General features: G+C 33.7%; 2 protein-coding genes across 3 annotated transcripts; both read left to right on the top strand.

The window, feature by feature from the left end:
* The first annotated feature begins 921 nt into the window (after positions 1-921).
* On the top strand, positions 922-9,839 carry LOC105949099 (uncharacterized). 2 transcript variants are annotated; one of them, XM_012972371.2, is made up of 14 exons: positions 922-1,322; positions 1,953-2,051; positions 2,750-2,877; positions 2,983-3,136; positions 3,218-3,327; positions 3,794-3,877; positions 3,953-4,001; positions 4,143-4,234; positions 5,469-5,607; positions 5,886-5,965; positions 6,042-7,438; positions 8,134-8,250; positions 8,353-9,185; positions 9,421-9,839. In XM_012972371.2, the coding sequence occupies exons 2-13, from the start codon at positions 1,959-1,961 to the stop codon at positions 8,889-8,891; spliced, it is 2,982 nt and encodes a 993-aa protein (XP_012827825.2). In that variant the 5' UTR covers positions 922-1,322; positions 1,953-1,958; the 3' UTR covers positions 8,892-9,185; positions 9,421-9,839. The 2 variants fall into 2 exon arrangements, with proteins under 2 accessions (XP_012827825.2, XP_088673303.1); XM_088817177.1 differs by having other exon boundaries at positions 1,002-1,385.
* A 10,781-nt stretch (positions 9,840-20,620) lies between these two features.
* LOC148771326 (putative F-box protein At3g16210) lies at positions 20,621-22,227 on the top strand. Its single transcript, XM_088817596.1, has 3 exons — positions 20,621-21,058; positions 21,893-22,075; positions 22,192-22,227. The coding sequence occupies exons 1-3, from the start codon at positions 20,621-20,623 to the stop codon at positions 22,225-22,227; spliced, it is 657 nt and encodes a 218-aa protein (XP_088673722.1).
* The last annotated feature ends 2,793 nt before the right edge of the window (positions 22,228-25,020 follow it).

The raw sequence follows: 25,020 nt of genomic DNA, 5'->3' as shown, positions 1-25,020 counted from the left end.
ATTTTTTATATAGTAATTACAATAAATTACGTGGATAATTACACTAAGTGTAATATGTTTAATGATGACATGTTTTTTATTATGTATTTCAACCAATCAAGTTGACACATAAGATGAAATTGGGGACACGTCACCTAATAAAATTGACAATTATCAATCAATTAAGGGTGGAATTTATCTTTTATATATTATAGATTAATAAAATAAAAAAATCTTCAAAAGTAAAAAAAGATTAATAAAATAAAAAAATGAATTTTATAAATTAATCCAGTATAATTGATTGAACGTATAATAAAAATACTCAATTTCAAATTATTATTAATAAAAACTATTGTATATTTATTAAAAGTACAATGTAAAAGTAAAACTTTTTTTTTAATAATTTTTTTTATTAAATGGATATTCGAATATTCTCAAATACTGAAAATTAAATAAAAACAATTGTATTCCTTTATTTTAATATTTGAATATTATAAGAAATATTTTTTCTGAAAATTATTTGAATATTCGTAAAAAAAATTGAGTATACTGAATTTTTTTAAAGATACTACCAATAAATATATTTTGATATATTGAAACTATAAATAAGATATTTATTTCGAATTTAGAAAATATTAACTTTGGAAATAATATACATACATGTGGTAATTGTTTAAATGAGTGTATAAATGTTAAATAGGAAATAACTTAAATACATACCAAAATAAAATTGACAACTCACCAATTGAAGAATCCACCTCATCAATTAAACTCCAACTAAGCAATTTTGTTAAATGACATCATCATTTGCCACATGTCAATTATTGATGGCATAGATCATCTTTTTATATTATATATATAGATATATATAAATAGATAATTTTTGTTCGAAAATTACACTTGATTTTTTTCTCTAGGAATAAAAATAGAATATTTTCTTTTGACAGAATAACAGAATATTCTGATACATATATATATTTTCTATACACGATTCATTTGATTTTTCACCCAATAGAAACACCACCCACAGGATTAACATGCATATCCCATCATCAATTAGATTTGCTACCTACCATTTATAAGTCGGATCCTCCATAAGTACCAGATCTCAACCCGGAATCAAACCCGACAATCAAACTTCAAACCCGACTGAATAGAAACTGCATAAAAGGATCCATAGTCCGAATCCGCCTCTTCTCTTTCCTCACTCTAATTTTCTCTCTCTAGACTCTCTCTCTGAATACTGCAGTCTCTTTGTGGCTCTCTTTCTCTCTCTATCGATATCTATATCTCTGCGTCGCTATTCATCTCATACTCCTTTCCTCGATCCAATCATCCACTCTGTAAGTCGCCGCATTTTCCAATCTCAATTCCTCAATTTAGATCTCTCATTCTATTTACAGATGGTAAAATCAATTTTTTTTTTCAATGAATCAATTTGATTTGTGTTGATTTCATGGTTGTCTTAAGTTCAATTTCTGCACTAGAGTGTTCTTTTTAACTGATTTTAATTTTGACCATGTGTCTCTATTTTGTCTCGTACTGGATTCACTTTTAATTGGCTAACAATTAGTGGGAATTATTTAAGATTTTGTGTTTGAATATTTGATTTTAATTTAATTTTGGAAGCGTGTATACTTTATTTCATGGATAAAGGATTTTTAGGGTTTGACTTTGGATTGGGTAGGTAAAAATGATTTTTATTCCTAAAAAAGTTTTAATTTTTTTTAATTTTCCAGAATTAAGATTCGGATTTTTCCTTTTGGTTTTAGTCGATTTATTCCTCCAAAAAATCGTTATGTTGAATATTTTCTTCGTTTTGAGGGATGGGGAACCACTTGTAATTTATTATTGCATTTTTTAGTAATTTACATGCAATGTTTGGTTGTTTCTAGACAGATAAAAAGATTTGTATGCTTGGGTTGAATTAATATCTACTTTTGTGATAATATAACTTATATAATGTTCTTTAGGCGAAAATGAATGACGAAGTGGAGAAGAGCTGCCCTCTCTGCGCCGAGGAGATGGATTTAACTGATCAGCAGTTGAAGCCTTGCAAGTGCGGCTATGAGGTACATTAGTGCATGTTTCTTGTGATTTTTTTATTACTTCTGTCAACTTTTGTTTCCATCTTCAATTCCTGCAAACCTTTATCCTCTCTAGCATATTCATCTCCATTTCGCCCATTTACAAGCTCAGGATGTTGAGCTGTACTATGTTAATTGCTCCTCTTTCTCCTAGAGTGTTCTTTTTCGCCTTCTCAGTCTACTCTATTATGCCCTATATATTGTATATACATAGTCTGTAACTGCTGAAGGTAACCAGTTCTAGCAGACATTTCATTTGAAACTTCCAAGTTTGTGGTTCGGAAGTTTCTGAAAGTATGAGGCAATTCTTTCTCAGAGATTTCAGAAAACCGATTATGAGGTTGCCCAGCCAAAGTTGTTATTGAAAGATCTTCCAAAATGTAAATAGGTGAAGGGCAAAGCTGCAAAACTTTCAACATTATGACATAGGATAGCAAGTTTCAAAATTTCTCAAATTAAGCAAATATAGTTGAAAATATCATGTTCTTTTGCAAGTAATAGTAGACACTGCTGTAAATTGGGATGGCTGCTGGTGAGGTTGTGTTTCTTTGTTATGATGTCGAGCTTCGTTTGCATGCAGTTAATATCTAATCATCTACACCCTGTACATGATTGTTTGCTGTCTTCCCTTTCTTTACGCTCTGTTTTTTTCTGCTTTGATGTGAATCTTTTCCTCTCTGTAGATTTGTGTTTGGTGTTGGCATCATATTATGGGTATGGCTGAGAAAGATGAGACTGAAGGGCGTTGTCCAGCATGTCGTACTCCTTATAACAAGGAAAAGATTGTTGGAACTACAGCAAAATGTGAAAGGTTATTACATGTTTTATTAAGTTGATTCCTTTAGGAGATCTTTCAGTCTTTGATCAGGTTATAGTGTTACCTGCTTTAACTGTGATCTGCCTTATATGGTAATAGGCTGATGTCAGAGATGACTGTGGAGAAAAAGTTGAAGTCACACAAAGGAAAGAGCAAAACCTCGGAAGGAAGGAAGCAACTTGGTGATGTGCGAGTTATCCAGAGGACTCTTGTGTATGTTGTGGGGTTGCCACTGAATTTTGCAGATGAAGATGTACATACCTCCCCTGTAACTTTCTGTTTTCCTCCCCAATCTCCTCTGGTTGTTTTATTAATATTGATTTTGGTTGAGCAGGTTCTTCATCGCAGAGCATATTTTGGTCAGTATGGAAAGGTGCTGAAGGTGTCGATATCGCGTACAGCATCTGGTGCCATACAACAGTTTGCAAATAGTACATGCAGTGTGTAGGTTCCAAGTTTCCTGAGATAAATTTTTTTATGTGATATTGGTTGATTTGGGGAGTTGTTTAAAGTTCTAAGGAATTCATGCATATTTACGGGAATGCTCCTGAGGATTGTCGTATTGTCTGCTTTATATATTTTATTTAGCATGGGAGGAATGACAGCCTCAGGTCCATGATAAGCTTAGAAATCTAATTTTATCAAATTTCTAGGTCATATAAAATTGATGTTTATATTTGTTGTGTCTATGTACTAGTCTTGAAATCAGAATTACTTCGTGTATGAGCTGCTCACCCAGGGTTAGATTAACAAATCTTAGGGTTTAAGTCATGTTAAACTTTAATGATTGACATTGCTTGCACGTAATATTTTCTGCAGCATTACATCTTAGTTTAGTACTATCAACGAATTATTTTTTACCCGTTTCTGCATCCTTTAATATAATTATCTCCGTTGTTTTTTGGCCTAGATATATAACATATTCAAAGGAGGAGGAAGCAGTCCGGTGTATCCAGTTGGTACATGGGTTTGTTTTGGATGGTAGGCCTTTGAGGTGAGTGTCGTACTGCATTCATGTACTTTGGCATCTTTTGTGATATTAGATTGTTGTTGAGAACCCCTGCTGCAGGGCATGCTTTGGGACTACAAAATACTGTCATGCATGGCTGAAAAATATGGTACGTCTTTTATACCTTTCACAATTAAATTTTGTCACAAACTCATTAGTTTGTTGATACTACAGATGCTCGGGTATTGCACCCACAGCTTATTGGTTTATACATTGTGTCTCCTAATAAAGAGTTTACATGTTGGTCCAGCCTTGCGGAAATCATGATTGTCTATATCTGCATGAGATTGGTTCTCAAGAGGATAGTTTTACTAAGGATGAAATAGTATCTGCTTACACAAGGTATTTCGATATCTGGTTTCATTCAGCCGTAAATTTTCCAGATTGTCTGTATTTGCATAAGATTGGTTCTCACGAGGATAGTTGTAATAGGGATGCAATAATTTTCGCTTAGACAAGGTATCTCTTTTCTGGATGCGCTCACCTATATATTTTTCGTTTTTCTTATATTGATTTGGCCTGTTAATTGTTATTAAATGTCCATATTTAAATTGGTATAAAATTCTAAAGGAGTTGAAAAGGCAAATGTCTGGTATTTTCGCAGTTTTAAACCTTAAAAGTAGTGGTTTACTGGTGCCGGTTGTCATATACATATATCTTAAATAAGAGATTAAATTATAAACGGACTCTCCGTTAATAAGTGATAAACGGAGTCCATTAATTGAATGACACCTGTACAAAAGATTTAAGTATTGCACTATCATTCTCTCGCTACATTTCAAACCATTTTTTAAAATAGAAATACTTATCCTATTCTTATTTTATTTTTCTTATCTTTTTGTTAATTAAAATTTGTTGACCTTTGTCATGCTTCACATCTTAGTTTGCATTATTTATTTTTAATTAGCATAATTCTTAATAAAATATTTTTGTTGTGTACAACCATGGTTCTTTCAACCCTACACCCAATGATAAATACCGGGTGAGTCTTTTGCTTCCACGTGTAATATTTAATTACTTATTATATATTCTCCCACTTGGGTTAACCTTTAGGGGTTTTAGAAAAATACAAATAAGGACATGTGGCAGTAGAAGACTCACACTTGAATATTCCGATTTAAATAAAAAAATATTTTCAAAAAAAATAAATAAAAGAATATATGAAATATTTGGTAATTGATAATCTAAGGAAATTAAATTTTTATCTCAAAAAAAAAATAAGACACAAACAAAGAGAAAATATACAATTCACTTGTTTCGCCCATGCAATTTTAATTTTAAATTGGGTCCATCAAGATTATTAACTAATATTTAATTTAATTTTCCACATGGCATTAAATAAGTGGCATCCGTTTTTCATCTATTAATGGGGAGTCCGTCCCAAATTCGCACCCTTTAAATAAGTGCCACTGTCTTGGACAGAAAATTATCATTTTGGGAACTGGAACTCATTTGTGGATGTCTCGTAAAAAAATGTGTCTGCTACTATTTTGATTTTTGTCTGATATGTTTTATGGATCTTATGTTATTGCCTCTCATGTATCGTATGACTAACATAATGATTCGGAACGAGTAGAGTTCAGCAAATTACCGGTTCTGCAAATGCTGCGCAGCCGCGTTCAGGAAATGTATTACCTCCGCCAGCAGAAGATTACTGCAACAACACCTCTGCATCTTCAGCTAAACCTATAACTAAAACTGCCATAAACACAAATGTAAAATTTCTTTTCTATTGCTTTTGACACTTTTATTCTAACTAATACTACTTGCTGGTTAAATTTTATTTGATTTTCATTTTTTTTTTCTTTTCCCCCTTACGTGGGCACATCTTGTAATTTTGCTGCATTGAGCTTCCTGATACTACTTAAAATCAGTTTTTTGGGGATATTTCATGTTAATGTTCTGTTTTGAATGTGAAATTTTGACTAAACGTAATCACTGCTGAAACACTATAGTCCTTTCTCCTTACTCATACAATTTTCTGGTCCACCAGAATTCAGCTACCAGTCCTGGAGTTTCTCCACCAAATAGTAGCTCTGGAAGATCTGCTGCTCTTCCAGCTGGGGCCTCATGGTACGTCATCCTTTTGTGTAGTTTCTTCCTACTTCCAGTTTTCTACTGTTTCTGAGTGTCCTATTGTCTGTACCAGGGGTTCTCGTCCATTTACTAATCAGCATTTTTCGACTAGTACGCCATGTTTCAATGGGCCATCTAATCAGAAACCTGAAATCTGCAATGGTCCATCGACATTTTCTAAGGCAATTGCAGGGGAAAATCAAGTTTCTTCGTGGCAGAGTGATACTGGAAAGAAGAAGGTTCTTAAAGAAGGAAGCACCCATTCCCAAGAAAAACATAGAACGGAAACTTTTGAACCAGTTAAAAAGGAAACAAAGACAGTTCGAAAAATTACTATACCTGACCGTTCTATGGTATCTGTACATCTTCCCAAGGGACCCTTAATTAAACAGCCTCATAGCGCACCTACAACCAAGGCACCGTCAGAAACTTCGAGTACAGTTGATTCTGCGACAACGTCTAGTGGACCTGCTTCAGACAGAGATTCTATTGATGATCTAGATGGAGACATGGAGAATCTATGCTCTAATATTTTGTCAACAAGCATTCATGAAAATCAACAGTTACAAAATGGCTATGCTGAGCAGTTTACAGAACCATTGATTTGTCGAACATCTGAAAAAACTGCAAATTCAACAGAAGTACGTGATGTAAGTGTCCAGTCTGAACATAGATTAGGTATGCCAGCTCAAGTAACACCGGTCAACTTGCATGAAGTAGACGATGATTTGTTATCTTTTGAAAACCAAAGGATTAATGATCGCGAGATTGCCACCAATAGAGTACCAGATTATCCTCACTTGTTTAATTCATCAAACCATTCTAATATTCATTCTCCAGAGTTACATAAAGCTGGTGGGTCAGTCAGTATTGATTTTGGTAAGCAGGTTGTTGATAGAAATAGCAATTCGATGGTTTCAACTTCTAATTTTCCTGGAGGGCATCCTGAGAATATGCAAAATAATCAGGATGTTAATAATGCCGAGTGTTTTAATGTGTTTCCAAGTAAGGAGAAAAGGTCTCTTGTTGGGAGATATGAAGGTGGAGTGGGCTGCGGGGCTGTTGATATGGGGGAGAGCAGCATAATATCAAATATTCTGTCTATGGAATTTGACTCATGGGATGAGTCTTTAACCTCACCGCAGAATCTAGCTAAGTTGTTAGGTGAAACTGATAAACAACAAGGGTCTTTTGGAGTTCCAGGTGCTAGAAAAAATCAGAATAGCAGCCAATCAAGGTTCTCATTTGCTAGAGAGGATGAAAATATGAACCATGTATCTAATTATGCGCAATCTATTGATTACTATGGACAAGCGCGTATGCAGCCCCATTCTGGCCAAGATTTCTCTAGCGGCAACAGCTTTTATAACGAGAAGTCTCTGAGTCGCAATGGTTTACCTCTTTCCGGTGGTGCTGAACCGGATATTTTTGCCAACAGTCATTCTCATATTTCATCTAACAAGCTTTCTGGTAAGTTATAACTAATTATGTGACCTAATCATGGAAATTTGTTGTTTATGACTTAGAAGTGATTGAGAGTATGTGCAATTTACTTTTCCATTCATCATCACAATCCTCAGCACCAGAGTATTTATGGGATTGAGTCATGTATTCCTGTTCAAAGTTAATCCCACAGAATATTATAGTGCTTCTGGGCTTTATCTCTAGATATCATAGGACCACTTTGATTTATCTGGTCCGTGTTTTGTTTTCCTTCCCAACTTTCTTACAACACGAGTTCATAGCCATATATTTACAATTTTCACTTTCGAAACGAAAAGATGTTTGTTTTCAGAATGGAAGTTTACTTGATATATGTTGCTTCCGGTACCTCTTTAGAGTGTCATTGTTAGGGGTTGTTATGCATAGGCGGTTTAATGCATATGAATGAGAATTGGTGCACATGATAGTAGGGCCATTGCGGACATTTCATAGAGTGATAATTGGTCTAAGTCTACCGGTTTTCGGTTCTGAATTCGCCGGTATTAGGGCTGAAGTTTAAGACCTACTTCAAATTTACTCTAGCTCTCATAGGTAGTGTCATTTTACACAAATGAATATCCGAACTACTTTGTTCCTTTATATGTTCTTGTTTATGTATGTTGTTTATCTGTTTAATTATTTCTTCGCCTCCCTAAAAGCTATTTTCCAATGTCTTCAAACAGTTTCAAGATCTCAGATATCTGCCCCTCCTGGATTTTCTGTGCCTAGTAGAGCACCACCACCTCCAGGCTTTTCTTCTCAAGAAAGGAGCGAGCAAGTTTACGAATCGCTTTCTAATGGTTAGAGTTATATGCCGAGCAAATTTAAGTTTTTATTTTTTATTTTTTTAATTTTCAAAATTTGCGTTCTTATGGAAAACTATTGTTAATGTATACGTGCAGGAAATCATTTTCTCGATTCTTCCTCTTTATTTAGAAATCAGTATGAAACGCCCTCAAATGGTAATACTTTTAGTAACGGTGATCTTGAGTTTATGGACCCTGCAATTTTGGCTGTTGGCAAAGGAACATTTCCAGGCATAGACACAAGGTCTAGTTTTTCTCCACATTTGGGTACATACGAAGATTCAAGGTTCCAATCGTTTCTACAAAGATCACTTCCTTCGCCTCAGAACCAAAGATATACTGATCCGGGGGAATCTTTTTCGACCAATGGTGATGCTTACAGAATTCCTTCTAGGATAATTGAGCAAAATCTACCGAGTAATCTCTCTCCATTTTCTCAGTTCACAATCCCTCACTCTAGGAATGGAATAACTTCTAATGGGCAATGGCATGACGGGTGGAACGAGGCCCAGGGTGGGAATAATTTGGGTGAGCGGTCGGGATACAATAACTACTATGGTGGTTACGAAGATTCCAAGATCCGAATGCCTAGTTCAGGCAATAATAATCTATACAATAGGACATATGGGATTTAATTTGAAGACTTCTTTTCTTTTTTTCCTTACTGGTTTGGTGATTACATATCAATGGTGAAAGTGGATGATCGTTATATATGACTTTGACTGAACAAGCATCAAGGTTTTGAAGCTAGGAGCTCGAATTTACTCGGCAACTGCTTTTTTTTTTCTCGTATTCACTTTACAGTATGGTGCCGAGAGATTTTGACAAAGTTTGCTTAGAGAAAGACGAGTGCCATGATTATTCTAACGACCACATTTACATTGGAGGAATTTCAAACTTGTGTCAAATGGGGATCTGGAAGCTAACAGGTGAACTTTCACTCTCTTTTCAAAGAACGAAGAAAGGATTGTTTTGCATATATATATATATATATAGACACACACACACACACACACACACGCACATACATACATGCATGCGTTGTGACTTGTGAGACATCTACTAGACATTTTTTTTGAACTTTTCCCCCCACAATTTTATGTTTTCTACTTTTTTTTTTTTTTTTTCATGTAATTGTTCTTAGATTTATTACTATTTTTGCAGGTGAAAGGGTTTTAAAATTGAAGGTCGATGCGAAGGCTGTGGCAGATGTTGCACGTTGCAATCCTTCGGTTATGAGGTTTTCTTTCAATCGGAGGGGACAACATGTCTCACTGATATCAGACAAGGTGATGGTTTTACAATCTGAGATAATGTGCTGCTGCCTGCTTTATGTTGTGGTTAGATGCGAGCAGTAAACGATGTTTAACAATGGCTAATTTGAGAGAGATTAATCATGCTAATTAATAGAGAAAAAAATCGGAGCGACTGCGAATACTCTTTCATTGGTTAGCATTAAGTGTAATTTATATATCTTGTGTGATTTGTGGGTTGTGGCATGTGAGCGGAATTTACCTAGTACAATTCGAGTATTCGTGTGTTCACTTTCGAAAGGAAAAAAAAAAAAGAGTTAGTTTTATCAAGCGAATCATTGCATAAATAGTTGGGTTCTAATGCAATATATGGTAGGAGACAAGTTCATTTTCTAGTACAATAATGTAAAGAATTAATTAATTAATTAAAACTGCAGCAGCTTATGATTTTTAAATCCAACAAATTGGAAAAAATCATAATTGACACGTCAGCCGAATATCTTCTATACTAATAGACAATGGTGGGAAGGGCATAATGGTCAAATCAGTATGAAATTAACTGACTCAGCGATGACTCGTAATGTGGGTCGGCAGCCTACTTGCTCAGTTGCTTCTAAATTCCATCTCTCAATTATTATTTTTAAATCGTAGGCTCAATTTTTAGAATAGAATCAAATAAATAAATATAAGGGTTAATGAGACATAACCCCTTGTTATGAAAAATATTAGAACTAACCACCCCTTATTATATTTAATAAGTCAAACCCCCTCAATTAGTGTCATACCAATACTACCCTCACATTTTGTATTAGAAATCAGCAGCCCCCCCCCCCCCCCCCCCCCCCCCGCCATATATCTTAACTACGGGATTTATATCTAATATTTATAGGAAAAAAAATCTCTCCCCCCTAAATCAGGGTAATATGCAGTATATCATCCAAATAATTCGCTAAAATCTGCCTATGGTCTACAGCCTTCGATGGAACCCTAGTTTTCTACATTTGTTGAAAAAAAATTCACAATCGTGTGAATCGAGGAGAAGCAGACACAAAAACATAGTGAAATCAAAAAAAATGAATAAAGGTAGGCTTCTATGAAATTCGTTTTTCCTACAATATATAATTAGATTTCTCTATTTTATGTGATAATACGACATATTCCCATTTTTTTGTTTTTTTCAGCGGCTCTGGAGACCATTGAGGTCCCTGACAAAACTTTGAGCAAGGGTTGAAGTGAACTACGAAGATTATAGTGAACTACGAAGTTTTTAGTCATTTTCAATTTTACAGACAACTATGGATGTATATTTGCAATAACCTTCAAAGATTATAGTGAACTATAATAGTAACTTGTAGTAAACATTGTAGTCATCTACACTCAGAGTCAACTATAAAATCGGGTAGTTTACTATATTTTTCCCAAAGTCAACTATAAAAAGTAGATAGTCAAATATAATTTTTACGATGTCAACTATAAAAAAATGGTAGTTAACTATATTGTTGCCAGAGTCAACTACAAAAAATAGATGTCAACGATAATTGTTCAAATGTCAACCATAAAAAAATTGGTAGTTAACTATAATTTTTTCATTAATTCACCATATTATTTTTTCAATTTAAGATACTATAGTGTTATAAAATTAAATACTCACGATAAAAATCTCATCTTCAGGAAAACATGAATTTCATAGAGTAGAAAACAAATTGATTTCAACGACCAAAAAATGAGATATATACGAAAATGTACAGTAGTGAGAAGAAATAGATGAAAAAAAAATCAAAACAGAACCAGACGATCAGAGAGGAATTGAGGGGAGAGAAAGGAGAGAGAGAGAGAGAAGAAGAAAAGAAAAAGATACGGTGAACGAGGAAATTTGGTAGGAGAGAGAAGAGAGAGAAGGGAGAGAAGAGAGAGAAGATAGGAGAGAGGAGAGAGGAGAGAGAAAAATAAGAAGAGTAAAAGAACACGTCAAAAATTGAGAAAAATAAGGAAGAGAGAGAAATTAATGGAGAATATAAAATGACGGATATGAGAGAAATAAGGAGAAGAGAGAGAAAACTGGAGAAAAATATGGACAAAAAAGAGCATAATGGGCATTAACATAAGCTTAGGGGGGTCACACAATTCAAAAAATATTAAATGAGTTTGTCTACAAAGGACCAATTATAAATTGGGCCCGTGCTATATTATTTTACCTAATGAGGGGGTTATCCCTCATTTTCCCTAAATATAATTGCCTACTTACCTAGAGAATAATTTTCACCAATTTGTTTTTTAATTTTTTAATTTTTTATATGCGTACTTAAGTGTTGCATGGCAATAGTGTATGCAAAGTAAATTCCCCGAAATAGCAAATAAGAGGGGTAGGGGCGTGCTGCAACAGAATCAAAGTCCAAGACGAGGTCAAAGATAACTTATCATTTGAAGCACCATGAATCGGGACCTCACAAATCCGATCAACCCCACTCCATACGAAAATCCTAAGCAAGAATATAATGTCCCAATCCTAGTCACCAGCAGATATCTATGACTAGACTCTCAAATGTGTAATACGCTCACGAACTCAAAACAAGTGGTCGTCCCAAATAATGCCCGAAAGAGGATCATCTCCAAACAAGTGGTCGTCCCAAAAACTAATAGCACCCAAACATTCTTCAATAGATCTTTGCCTGCACACGCTCACGAACTCAAAACATATACTTCCTCATCGTCATATCATATCGTCACATATAATTAGCCAACGTATAATTTATATATCTTGTGTGATTTGTGAACTATTGCATGTGATCGAAACTTACATAGTAATTGTTCCCTTGTGCAAAAGAAAAAAAGGTAATTTAATCAAGCTAAATCATTGCTTGAAAAAATAAATAATCTTAATTAGTAATATATCAAAGTCAATCAAGTTAAATAATCGCTATCGTATAGAATATTCCAAAGTTTGACTGGGACGCAGCGTTTTGATTACTTAGGTAATCATGATGACGTCAACACGATTTTGAGTTGACAACAAGATTATATGTAGTGTGATATGATATGTTTGTCCCAGAATGTGTCTATTCGGTTTCAGACACACACATATTATGTAGGAGACAAAGCTCATAATTTTATAGTACAATAACGTAATTAAGTATTAATTAATTAATTAAAACTCCAACAGCTTATGATTTTTTAAATCAAAAAATTTGGAAAAAATCAAAATAATACGTCAGCCAAATATCTTCTATTTTATTTTTTATATCATATTTGTACAATTTATGGAGCTAACTGCGAAAGGAACACAATTTGTGTACCGTAGTGTAGGTCTGTGAGATATTACACACCTGATGCAAAGTATCGGGTGAGTTTACACAATGAATTCATACAACAAACTATCACTAAGCACGTATACATATGAGTGTATGTTTTATTATATGTAGATTGATGGTATATGATCACTCGATATCCGAAACCCGAAACTCGAAAATTCGAACCAGTAAATAAAAAATTGACCTTCTTTTTGTAATGGTTGATTGAAGTGGAATTCAAAAGTGAGTCAGCGATGACTCATAACGTGGGACTGCAAGTAATGGTTGGCTCAGTTGCTTCTAATTTTCATCCATCTCAAATATTTTTAATTTCTTAAATATAGCCAAATAAATTAAATAAAAAAAATTTACTACCTACCCAAAAAATGATTATTATTGGCCTATATGTATCTGCCAACCAGGGTTAGGTGCTACTACATCGGGTGATATACATCTGACGTTTTTTAACTGTTGATGATGTTAAGTAATTATCCACAAAACACATGTAAATGTATAAGTATATGCAAATCAAAGATAAAAAAACACTCATGTAAATCAGTAGGTCTAACATCAAAATCAAATCCCCTGGCCGCCCATTTTCTACAAAAAGGGTAACACTTTTCCAATTTATTATCTTATTTAGCCAAATTGGTTGGCTTTCCTATGAAATTGAGATTCAAAAAAAGAAGATATATATTCCAATATTTATTGCGGTCCCATCAATCTGACTCATCAATGGGATTGATAACAATATATTTTGATAAAGAATGTTCGATACCAATATCGGTGGGCTTGACTTGAGGGATCAAATTATTGGTAAGTCAATCTAATATCATAAGTAGAAAGGTGAAAGTATTTATGCTTTTACCAAAGCTTTTACGTGGATTTAGATGCTATATCTAGTTATTTATATCGGTTAAATTTGAATCATAGTTTTAATTAAATAAATATCCATTTCAATTTCAGTTCAAGAACTTCAAAAAGTCGAAAATTAAAATTTTTAGATATGGGAATGAGAAAATATTGTTCAAAATCGATTTTTTATTAATTGAAATTTGCGGAATTTGAAAATGTGGTTCCAATCCCCCATCTTTAGTATGATATAAAAATATAAATAGGAAAAATACAGTTTTCATCTCTCAAGTTTGCATAAATTTCAATTTGGTCCCCTATGTTCACGAAAAAACACATTTGGTCCCTTATGTTTAAAAACTTCAACACTTTTAGTCATTTCCGTCAATTTTCCGTTATAACTAACGGACAAACGGTAAATTGACGGAAATGACCAAGAGTGTTAATATTGGAACATGAAGAATCAAATGTATTTTTCGTGAACATGAGGGACTTAATATGAAATCAGTACAAACTTGAGGGATGAAAACTGTAATTTCCCCAAATATCCAAATATAAAAAGAACAAGGGTAAATTACAACCACCCCTGAGGTATGGTAAATTACGAAAACCCTCTTCATGTTCGGGTAATTACAACCACCCCCTCAACTATAAATATTTTTACACGTCCACCCTTGCGGTTTCAAATTTAGTGGAATTTTCGAGATTATATGAAATATTATCACTTTTGTACCCGCTTTATCTCATCCGAACTTCACATTTTGAAGCAAGATGATCATAATATGTGTTATTCGGCTTGTAGATATTAGATTGTGGTGCATTAGAAACTGTATTTTTACACAAAACAAGTACAAACTAGAGCACATTCCACAAAATCTAGATTTTGAATTTGACATCATAAGAAACAGGCGTAAGAAAAAATCATAGTTAAATATAATTATCCAAACAAGAAAGACTTTTTTCGTAAATTGACCATACTTCAGGGGAATGTTGTAATTTACCGAATGAACAAGAATCCATCTTAGATCTGCAAGTATCAATCGTAGTAGTTGTATTAAATATTAATATTCCAAGTAGCTAGATTGCCAAGTGAAATGACAAAAGTACCCCAAATTCCACTTATAAATAACCCACATTTGTTTAATTTCTGAAACAATTCATTTTCCCCTCTACACCAATTCTCCGCCCCTGAGGGGGCTTAGCTTTCTCTCTCTTCTCCCTTTGCGCCGATCACTTTCTCTCTCTTCGATCTTTCCATAGCTATATACTTTTTCAAGGTCCTCTAATGGCAGCAACTGCACCTTCAAACACATCCACATACCAGAAGGCCCCGTCGAGGAGGGGCCGTGTCAAAGCTCAAATTTTTGGGAGCTTGGCCGGAAACCTCTACACCGCCGCCTCTAAAACCGCGGAGGCGCTCGGTAAAATCAAATTAGCCTCCGCCTCCACCTCCGCCGCCGCCGCCGTCGACGAAATCTCCCCATCCGCCAGCCCACCGCCGAGCGGACCGTTACCCTGATCGATCAGTCAGGCTTGGAACGATCTGATTGGATGGATATGTTTCATGATCAGTGAAATTGGGCATGCTTTTTTTGTTGCCTTTTTCATTTGTGTGTTCTGTATAATATTATTATTATTAATTAATTAATTAATAGTTTGAATAAAAGAAAAAGGCAGTGTTGAAAACTTGAAATAGAGTAACCGTAGTTGGGTTTTCGGGTCGGGTCGGGTCGGGTCAGAGCTTTTGTTTTATTAGTGTTGGCTCTGAAAGTAATTTGGGTTTTTATTTTGTGTGGAATTTATAATTTGTATGGCCTCTTCTTCCTACATATATCATCTCTCAAGTATTTTAGATTGGAGATGGTATTTTTGTGGGTTTCTCTTTCTTGTTTGTATCTCTTTGTATAATAATACTATTTATTAATAAAATTCCAGTGTTCTCTCTCTCTCTATCTCTCTCTCTGTGGAATCTCTCTGGAATCTTGGTGACGGAGAAAGTGGCGCCGGTTGTTCTTTAAGGTCAACTACTAAAAAAAGAGGTCAACTACCGAAATGATTTCTACTTATTCTTTTTGATAATTGGGTAAATTACGGCTAAACCCCTTAGGTAAAGTCAAATTACGAATAAATTACTCATGTTTGGATAATTACAATCACCCATCAATTATGAATTTTTTTAAACCTTCATTCTTATGGTGTTAAATTCAACATAAAATGTTCTTTAGTTGGACTCGTTTTGCGTATAAGTGCAGTTTTTGATGTGCAACGGGTTTGATATTTACAAGTTAGAGACAAATCTTATGATCATCTTATTTCAAAATATGAAGCTCGAATGGGCTAAAGTGGGTACAAACGGGAGAATATCACACATAGTTTAGAAGATTCTATTAAATCTAACACTACAAAAGTGTATGTATACAAAGATTCATAGTTGATGGATGATTGTAATTAATCAAATATGACGAATTTTTTTCTGTGATTAGACCTTACCTTAAAGAATTGTACTAATCAAAATGATTTCTATGTTATATTGTTAGAGTACTCATAATTATTTAATTTATTTTTGGGGTGGATCCAGCTGAGTTCGTCCAAACTCCAAAGACAATCCCACACTCAAACGTGACAAATTCAATTCCATCAAATTCAAGGATTATTAAAAAATAATGGACCCAATTAAAAATTACAACTTTGATAATTCCATCATACATTAGACAATATTTTCTAATAGTTATAAGAATTTCTTGGGTATATATCCTCATTCTACAACCGTCTAGAATTTATTCATATATAATACATAAACTATTGTTGATTAATTCACGTGCTGATATTTGTTCTTGATTCTTAGGTCAATCTTTGGAAAACTTTGGCCACTTGCACAATTATAATAACATTGATTCTATAAATATTTTAAAAAATTAAAAGCAGTCGAAAATTCGAATCTCGTATATTTTTCAATTCAATAATAAAAGGGAAATATTGAATTTTTCGAATCGGGAACTAAAAATAGTTACATACCATTACAAAATCGAAAACTTTCAGATTGAATCCGAATAAAATCGAAAAATTTAATTCCAATTTCCATCAAAACTTAATAATTAAAAAAAAATACATATAGTTAAATGAAATCAAGTATGTGTCTAGATTGACTGGTCTGAAAACTGATTGGCCCCACTTTTCACCCAATCTTGGAGGCCAAGTTTCTTGAATTTACTGATTAGTCCCTACTGCATCATTGGATAAATTAAATAAATTCTCAACACACACACTCACTCTTCTCCTCAATACTCCACGTCATCAGCCCCTGTTTTGCTCTGTTTTCCTCTGTTCTAACAGAACCAAAGATGCAATCTCTTACAAAAAAACCTATGTCCAAACAAAACCAGAGGCCTCCACCTCGTCGAGGGCAAATCAAGATTAATATACTCAAGTCTTTTGTCAAGTACTCGACTGCCGGATTCTTGTCATCGCCCGCCGATGATCAATCGAAACGAATTCGAGAAAATGGTATGAGCTCGAGCTCGAACTCGACAAGCCCGTACGAAACTCCGAGTGGCTACAACTCCGGAGGATGATGATTATTCATTTTGGATTATTACTTCTAATTTTCGCCTTTTGAGGCCCTTTTTTATTTTATTTGTACAGTTCATGTTACTATTGTTACCTTTATTTTTTTTGATCTATTTGTATTAATATGTAATTTTTTTTTATATTGAAAATTAATAGTAGCAAAAAAAAACTATCTTATAGTGTCCATTTTGCCCTGTTTTTTCCTCTGTTTTTTCTTCGGTTTATTGCTAAGGTAAACCAAACAAGTATCCCATGCTCACAACTTTGAATCACATAATTGACATGGAATCTTATGGTCATGCCCGATTCTAAGATTTCGGGGGCCCGAGGAGAACTTTGTAGACGTTGTTGAAATGACAACGATTTTTTTTTCTTTTTGAAATAATATAACGATTAACGGGTTAGGTTAAATTTTATGGGGGGCACCGATTTTTTTAAGAGGTATTGATGAAGATTCGAATTCAATAAAAGAAATGGAAATATTGAAAATTTCGACTTTGGAATGAAAATATCGTAACAAAATCAATTTTTTTTAGATTGAAGTCGAAAAAATCGAAAATCTATTGTTTTCCCTATGAAATTGAGAAAAATATTCATAAAAATGTATCCAGAACTGTTTGCTCATATCAATCTGACTCATCATTAGATTAAAATATAACCAGAAATTGTTCTATCCCACCAATACTGGTGGTGGCTTTGAGTAATTTAATTCTTGGGAATATTGACATTACCCCCTAAAAATTTCTTATTTTTGTATTTACCTCCTCATAATTTTAAAAAGTAAAAGTCCCCCTTCAAAGTGTTATTCTTGTTGCACATTGCCCGATGGCAATATTTCGATGGATCATTCATCGACATTTGAGTATTTGTGTTGCACATTGCCCTTTTATATGTTATTTTTGTTACACGTTACCCCTTAAAAACATTATCTTTTTTGCATTTCCCCTTTAAAATGTTATTTTTGCTGCACAATACCCACCATAAATTGTCTTGTGGGGAAAATTGCAACCAAAATAATATTTTGAAGACAGATTATTCAGTTTTTGAATTTTTAGGAGGGAAAGTGCGAAATTTGGGAAGGGGTTTTTATTGATCAAAAAGAGGAATCTACTTCAACCGATATGCCCTTAGGCACGGCCATACATAACATAGAAATCACACTTGGAAAGGGTGGACAATTAGTTAGAGCAGCGGGTGCTGTAGCGAAACTGATTGCAAAAGAGGGGAAATCGGCCACATTAAAATTACCTTCTGGGGAGGTCCGTTTGATATCCAAAAACTGCTCAGCAACAGTCGGACAAGTGGGGAATGTTGGGGCGAACCAGAAAAGTTTGGGTAGAGCCGGATCCAAGCGTTGGCTAGGTAAGCGTCCTGTAGTAAGAGGAGTAGTTATGAACCCTGTAGATCATCCCCATGGGGTGGTGAAGGGAGAGCCCCAATTGGTAGAAAAAAACCCAATCTACCCTTGTGTGATTCCTGTTGAAGCATATACTCTGGGGTGGGTGCAGGGCGGACGATTTTAAAGCAGACTCCCCATTCATTACATTGTTGACAATGAAACTTACCAAAGCATTTTTCAACAAACTTTAGCTTGTCCACAAATACATCAGGTTATTCCCTAAATCTATGTGAATAACTCTTTGCTGTTTTTCACCGGGCTCGTGGCATGATTTTGACTTCTTAAATTCATTAAGGTTAGGTATACCAAAGAAAAGGAATATCGCTAACTTAACCCCCTGATTGTGAACAAGATTTGGACAAGGAAAATTAAAATTCATATGGAATTTCCCTCCGAAGATTAATGACGAAAGGTTGGTTTGTTTATCAAAAGGATCGATTCGACCCCCTTGAAAAATTTGTAAAGGATGAAGTGCATTTTGTCTTCTTAATTATTCGTAAGTCAGATGATGTTTGGTTAACCTTCTAAGATGTTAAAGGAACTTATAAGAGGATTAGAAGTTTATAAGTTTTTCCAAATTGTTTGATAATATTTTTTAAAAATATCTTCATTTTTTTTAATTAAATTGTTACAGAGCAAACAAGATTTTTTTTAAAAAGTATATATACCCCAATCTTTTTATTTAGGATTTTATAATGAGTAAAATAACAAATAAACTCATTATCCAAATTCCAAACACTTAAAAATTAGTTCAAAAAGTAAAATGTAACAACTTATCAGCTCTTATAACATCTTATCTAACGTAATAGCTTATCAGTTGTTTAAAATAAATTTAGTCAAACGGGTTCTTAATCTAAATGTACCAGTGTTCTTTTCGTTTTCGAACAAACTAATGAATCACGACTTTTGTATATCTCTTAATTACACACAAAATAAAAATATTAGGTAATTGTAAAAGTCAATAAATCAATATTAGGTAATTTTAAAAGTCAATAAAACCACGTAAAGTAAGATTCAAATCAGAATTGTTAGAATCCAGTGGGATTCTATTTCCCCAAAAAACCACTAACTTGGGCACTAATACAAAAGAATTTTCTTTTAATATTATTTGTCCTTAATTAGTTGGTTGGATATTTTTATATGAAAATTAGTATTATATTAGGAGTTAAATAATATTTGTGAATCGGGAAGTTCAATACTTTGTATGCATAAAAGAGAGTCTTAACAATTCACAGATCATAATCATACAAGCATTCACTTGATTTTGATTTTAATCTTGATTCTACTTAATCGATTTTTAGCTTTCCGGTAAGTTTTCGTAGTTCGATTGAAGTTGTGTTCAATTGCATTCACTTGATATTGATTTTAATCTTGATCCTACTTAATCGATTTTTAGCTTTCCGGTAAGTTTTCGTAGTTCGATTGAAGTTGTGTTCAATTGCATTCACTTGATATTGATTTTAATCTTGATCCTACTTAATCGATTTTTAGCTTTCCGATAAGTTTTCGTAGTTCGATTGAAGTTGTGTTCAATTGCATTCACTTGATATTGATTTTAATCTTGATCCTACTTAATCGATTTTTAGCTTTCCAGTAAGTTTTCGTAGTTCAAAAGTTGTGTTCAATTGCATTCACCTGATTTTGATTTTAATCTTGATTCTATTTAATCGATTTTTAGCTTTCCGGTAAATTCTGGTAGTTCGATTGAAGTTGTGTTCGATTGCATACACTTGATTTTGATTTTAATGTTGATTCTGCTTAATTGATTTTTAGCTTTCCTGGTAAATTTTGGTAGTTCGATTGAAGTTGTGTTCGGTTGCATACACTTGATTTTGATTTTAATCTTGATTCTACCTGATCGATTTTTAGCTTTCCGGTAAAATTTTGGTAGTTCGATTGCATTCACTTGATTTTGATTTGAATCTTGATTCTACTTAAATCGACTTGCTTGTTTAGATCTCCGTTTGTTTTTCCATCTTGTATTAATTATTGTGGCGATCGACAGAATGGAGAAGAGACAAAAGCTAATAGCACCGGCCGAAAGACATCATATTCCACACGAAATTCTAGAAAACATCCTATGTCGACTGCCGGCGAAATCTCTACTAAGGTTCAAAGCAGTTTCGAAATCATGGAAATCGATAATCTGCGACGACCCTGGTTTCTCGGACGTTCATCTCCGACAATCTAAGATTTCGGCTTCTTCATCCAACAAAAACTTAATGTTTTGGATCGAAACTTACCCTAACGGTAATAAAACAAACTTGATCACATTACAAGACTTTGAATCCATGAAATCCAGAAAGCGGAAGCAGATCGAGTTTCCTATGGAACAAGGATTGCATCTCGAGGTGTTGTGTCACTGCGATGGATTAGCTCTGAGGCGCACTCGTAAAGCCAAGGACAAGACTTACGTGCTGTGCAATCCATCGTCTCGAACATGGGTACAGTTCAGATGCCCTTATCGAATATATCACCGTAGATATAGAGCCCGTTTGGCTAAGCTTATTTAAAACATCTTATAAGCTCCTACATCTGATAAGATGTTTTAGGAGCTGATAAGCTGTTAGATCTTATTTTAAAAATTATTTTTTAAAGTGTTTGGATATGTAGCTTATAAGTTACTTTTTGTTTTTATAAGTTGTTCTGGTGTTTGGAAATAAAAGGTCTGTTTATTGCTATAATGACAAAAAAGTACATGACGCCAGTATAATTTTTAAACTTATTTTACTCAAATATTTTTGTTCCTAAAATATTATTATAATATTTACAAATTATTGTTTCAAATAATAATAATAATAATATAAAATTATATAATAATATAAAATAAAAGTTGTAAAAGAAATATAATTTTTTTGTAGATGAAAGAAATATAATTTATTATGGAGATAATAAGAATATTCGTGTATTTTTATATACATATAAAATATAAATAGAGAATAATTTTTTTTACAATTATTATGATAATTACGATAATTATATGTAACTAATTATTAATCTTGATTACAAGAATACGTTGTTTTGATAAAATATAAATATTATTAGTATTCATGTAATATAATAAAGTATTTGAGGGTAATTTTGTATTTTAAGTGTTTAGTAAAGAAGCAAATAAGATCTTAAAGAAAAAAGGTGGGGTAGAGGTACTTTTTTAAAAACATCTTATAAGCTCCCTAACAGCTTATTTTTTGAAAAAATAAGATCTTTTGCAATTTTTTTACCAAACACCTTTTAACAACTTATAAGCTCCTAAACATCTTATAAGATGTTTTTAGGAGCTTATAAGCTTAGCCAAACGGGCTCATAGTAGAACAGCTTACGGTCTGTGCTACGATCCGTTACTCAAGGATTACAAGGTGGTCATTATTTATAAGAAGCACTACGCGGTTTTTCATTGTAGGACCAAGGTGTGGAGTAAGATTAAATTAGACACCGTAAACGGGTTTTCGTCGCTCGATGAAGTAAGCATGGGCCAAGGGGTCAGTTTCGACGGTGGTGATTTATATTTTCTTGTGGAAATCGAAAGACGTGGTAATTGTCGTGTGGAAATAGTTTGTTTCGATTCGACATGCGACAGATTGAACAAGTTGCCGTATCCAGGTTTAGCACGTGAAGTTTACAATCAATTAAAGATGACATGTTTGGGAGGGTATTTGTATTTATTTAGCAAAAAATGTTGTCAAATTATCAAAGTAACTAGCAGCAGCAGCAGTAGCCTAAGTCAAGAAAAGGTAGCATGGATGGAATTTAACGGGCAACCGCCATTTTCGGGGAACTCGACTGTTGCTCTATGTTCGATCGACCAAGTCGCGACTCGAGTTAACGTACGGTCGTTTACAACTACGATTGGTCATGGTCAAATCCCATATCTTGAAAACCTATTTTTTTCATCGGTGATCGATTAATTGACGAGTCTCCTTTTAACTATTAACCTCCAATTTACTCCCAAATTTTAAAATCTTTCTCGCAAATATCAAATGAGGAATTAATAACTCAATTCGTATGTTTACGATTGGAGCTGCTCTAATCTAATGTGCGATTTGATTGGTATGTACTAAGGTTATTTAGATTAGATATATATATTTTTATATTACTATATTAGAAAAAGATGCACTGGACGATATTTTATATTGAATAAATGAAGTAATTTTTTTTTTCCTTCTAAATAGTAAATATCTACCATGTCTAAATATTGCAAAGTATATATTATACATAAAATATCTATATGGACTCGCCACTATCCTAAAGTACATTTTATATAAATAAAATTAAAATAATAAAAAAATGGAACATTTATTAATCACATGACAATTGATTAGTAACGCGTGGCTGAATTAATTTCAAAATCGCGCAGAAAAATTTCAAAATTTCAAAAGCTAAAAAAAGTAAAATAAAAATAGGGGCTTTAAGATATAGGACCCTGATGACAAAATTTATTAGAACTAAATGACAAGTACAAATAAACATTTGTTTCATATCCTTTATAAAATTCATTCCAAAATTGCCCTTTACACACAAAAAAGGAAAGTTGCACCAAGTAATATTAAAACAATATTTATCATTTTTTATTTTGTATTTAATATTTTCAATTTTACATCTACCAACTTATTACTTTTTTCTTTTACGTAGTACACTTTTTTATTTTTCCATTTTCATATTTGTTCATTATTATAAAAACCTTATTTTTTCTGAATAAATATTGAAAATTATGAAAATAATTTTTTTAATGTTTTTCAACTGTATCTATAGATACCCATAGAAATCCGTAGAAGTCTGTATTCATAGAAACTCATAGTAGTCTGTAGTCATCCATAGTTATTGGTAGTTACACACTTTGAAAACCCTAGCCCCTATTTGAACTCTAGCCGCCACCGCACATAAACTCGTAGTAGTCTATAGTAACTCATAGTCATCTCCATGCTAAACCCTAGATTTGCTGCCATCATCGCCGACACCATAGCCACCGCCTCCGTTATTGCCATAACCACCCCCACCATAACCCACCACCACTCATATATTTGGACTCATCTCTTCCCAAACACGTGTGCTTCCGCTTCAGATCCACCACCGCTAGGGGCGTACCCATGCCTATGGCTGGGGTGGCCCCCGCCCCCCCAAGATTTTTTTTTAAGCTTTTTTTTTTTGGGTATTTATGTATTAGTTAATATACTTTCGCCCCCCAAACTTTTAATTTTGTACACTTTAGTCCCCAAAGACAAAAAAAAATTCCTCTCTTAAATTACCCCTATATTTTCGACCCCCAAGAAAACCCCCTGGGTCCGTCCTGACCACCGCCACCATAGATCCGACGCGCTACCGCTACCCACTCGTCGCCGCTTTCAGATCCACCGTCACCATAGATTCACCGCAGCCGCCACCTTAAGATTCACTGCCGCCCACTCCGCCGCCGCCACCCATGTTTGCTTCTCCAAGCATACGGCATAACTGATTTGTGAGCCCAAATAAAAAACTAGTCCAGAGGAATATGGAGATCGGGAGAGGAAGAGAGAGAAAGAAAGTGATAGATAGAGGGGGAGAAAAAAGAGAAAAAAAACAGAGAGAAATAAAGAGGCAGGGAGAGAAAAAGAGAGAAAAAATAGAGAGAAAGAGGCGAGAGAGGGAGGGGGATAGAGAGAAAGAAAAAGTAAAGAACAAATAGAAATAAATTTATTAAAAGAACTGCGTGAATATGTAGATTAAAAAAAATAGGTTATAAGGGCAGTTTAGGGATAAAAAAATAATTAAGAATGTATATCATACTAGTACTCGTACCCGTGCGATGCACGGGGAGATGTTCATACGGGGTGACATTCGAAAATGAGCAAAATAGTGATTCAAAACATGATCTGGAAAATGAGTATATTTTCTTTTGAAACCAAAAAAAACAAAAACAAAAATGAGTATACTTAAAGAAAATATTGAGTGCAAACCGCCAAAAATAAAAGTGGCCTCAAACTACATAACAAAAAACATAAAAGTAAACCATAGAGCTGAATGTGTATAAGAAATTAAAAATCTAAATATATACGCCTGGACAACTTCAATATGTAGTATAAATCTTGAAATCATTTTCTTGTTTTGCATATTCTTTCATATTGTACACAAATAACTTTGAAGTATATTCAAAACGAAGGCACATGAATAAAAAGAACACTATTTATATATAGTTCGCCTCCAATCGATCCCAAAAACTCTTTCGTAAATAGCTTTAACTTATAGTCTAAACGATAACATAGGAATAAGAAAAAAAATATAATGCTTGTATATTTTTTTTAGTTGGCCTATTCCCAACCTCAAAAGCCTACAGTATAACTCCCAACTCCTCCAAGACAAAGATTAAACCAATCACCACAACAAATGAGGAAATATATATTTTTTAATTGTGTTTGAATTCAAAGAATTGATT

The sequence above is a fragment of the Erythranthe guttata genome, chromosome 4 (assembly GCF_056151865.1).
Source record: "Erythranthe guttata isolate IM_541 chromosome 4, IM_541, whole genome shotgun sequence".
NCBI classification, from domain to species: Eukaryota; Viridiplantae; Streptophyta; class Magnoliopsida; order Lamiales; family Phrymaceae; genus Erythranthe; species Erythranthe guttata.
The sequence above is the reverse complement of the archived record's forward strand: the minus strand, read 5'-3'. Positions and strand labels throughout refer to the sequence as shown.

What these genes read in the sequence shown, in the direction of transcription:
- LOC105949099 (XM_088817177.1), top strand. An exon ending in TTGGATGGTAGGCCTTTGAG is followed by an intron (nt 3,878 to 3,952) that starts GTGAGTGTCGTA and finishes CCCCTGCTGCAG; the next exon opens with GGCATGCTTTGGGACTACAA. An exon ending in CTTCCAGCTGGGGCCTCATG is followed by an intron (nt 5,966 to 6,041) that starts GTACGTCATCCT and finishes TGTCTGTACCAG; the next exon opens with GGGTTCTCGTCCATTTACTA.
- LOC148771326 (XM_088817596.1), top strand. Translation starts at nt 20,621, where the DNA reads ATGGAGAAGAGACAAAAGCTAATAGCACCGGCCGAAAGACATCATATT. An exon ending in ATCCATCGTCTCGAACATGG is followed by an intron (nt 21,059 to 21,892) that starts GTACAGTTCAGA and finishes TGTTTTTAGGAG; the next exon opens with CTTATAAGCTTAGCCAAACG. An exon ending in GGTTTTCGTCGCTCGATGAA is followed by an intron (nt 22,076 to 22,191) that starts GTAAGCATGGGC and finishes GACATGCGACAG; the next exon opens with ATTGAACAAGTTGCCGTATC.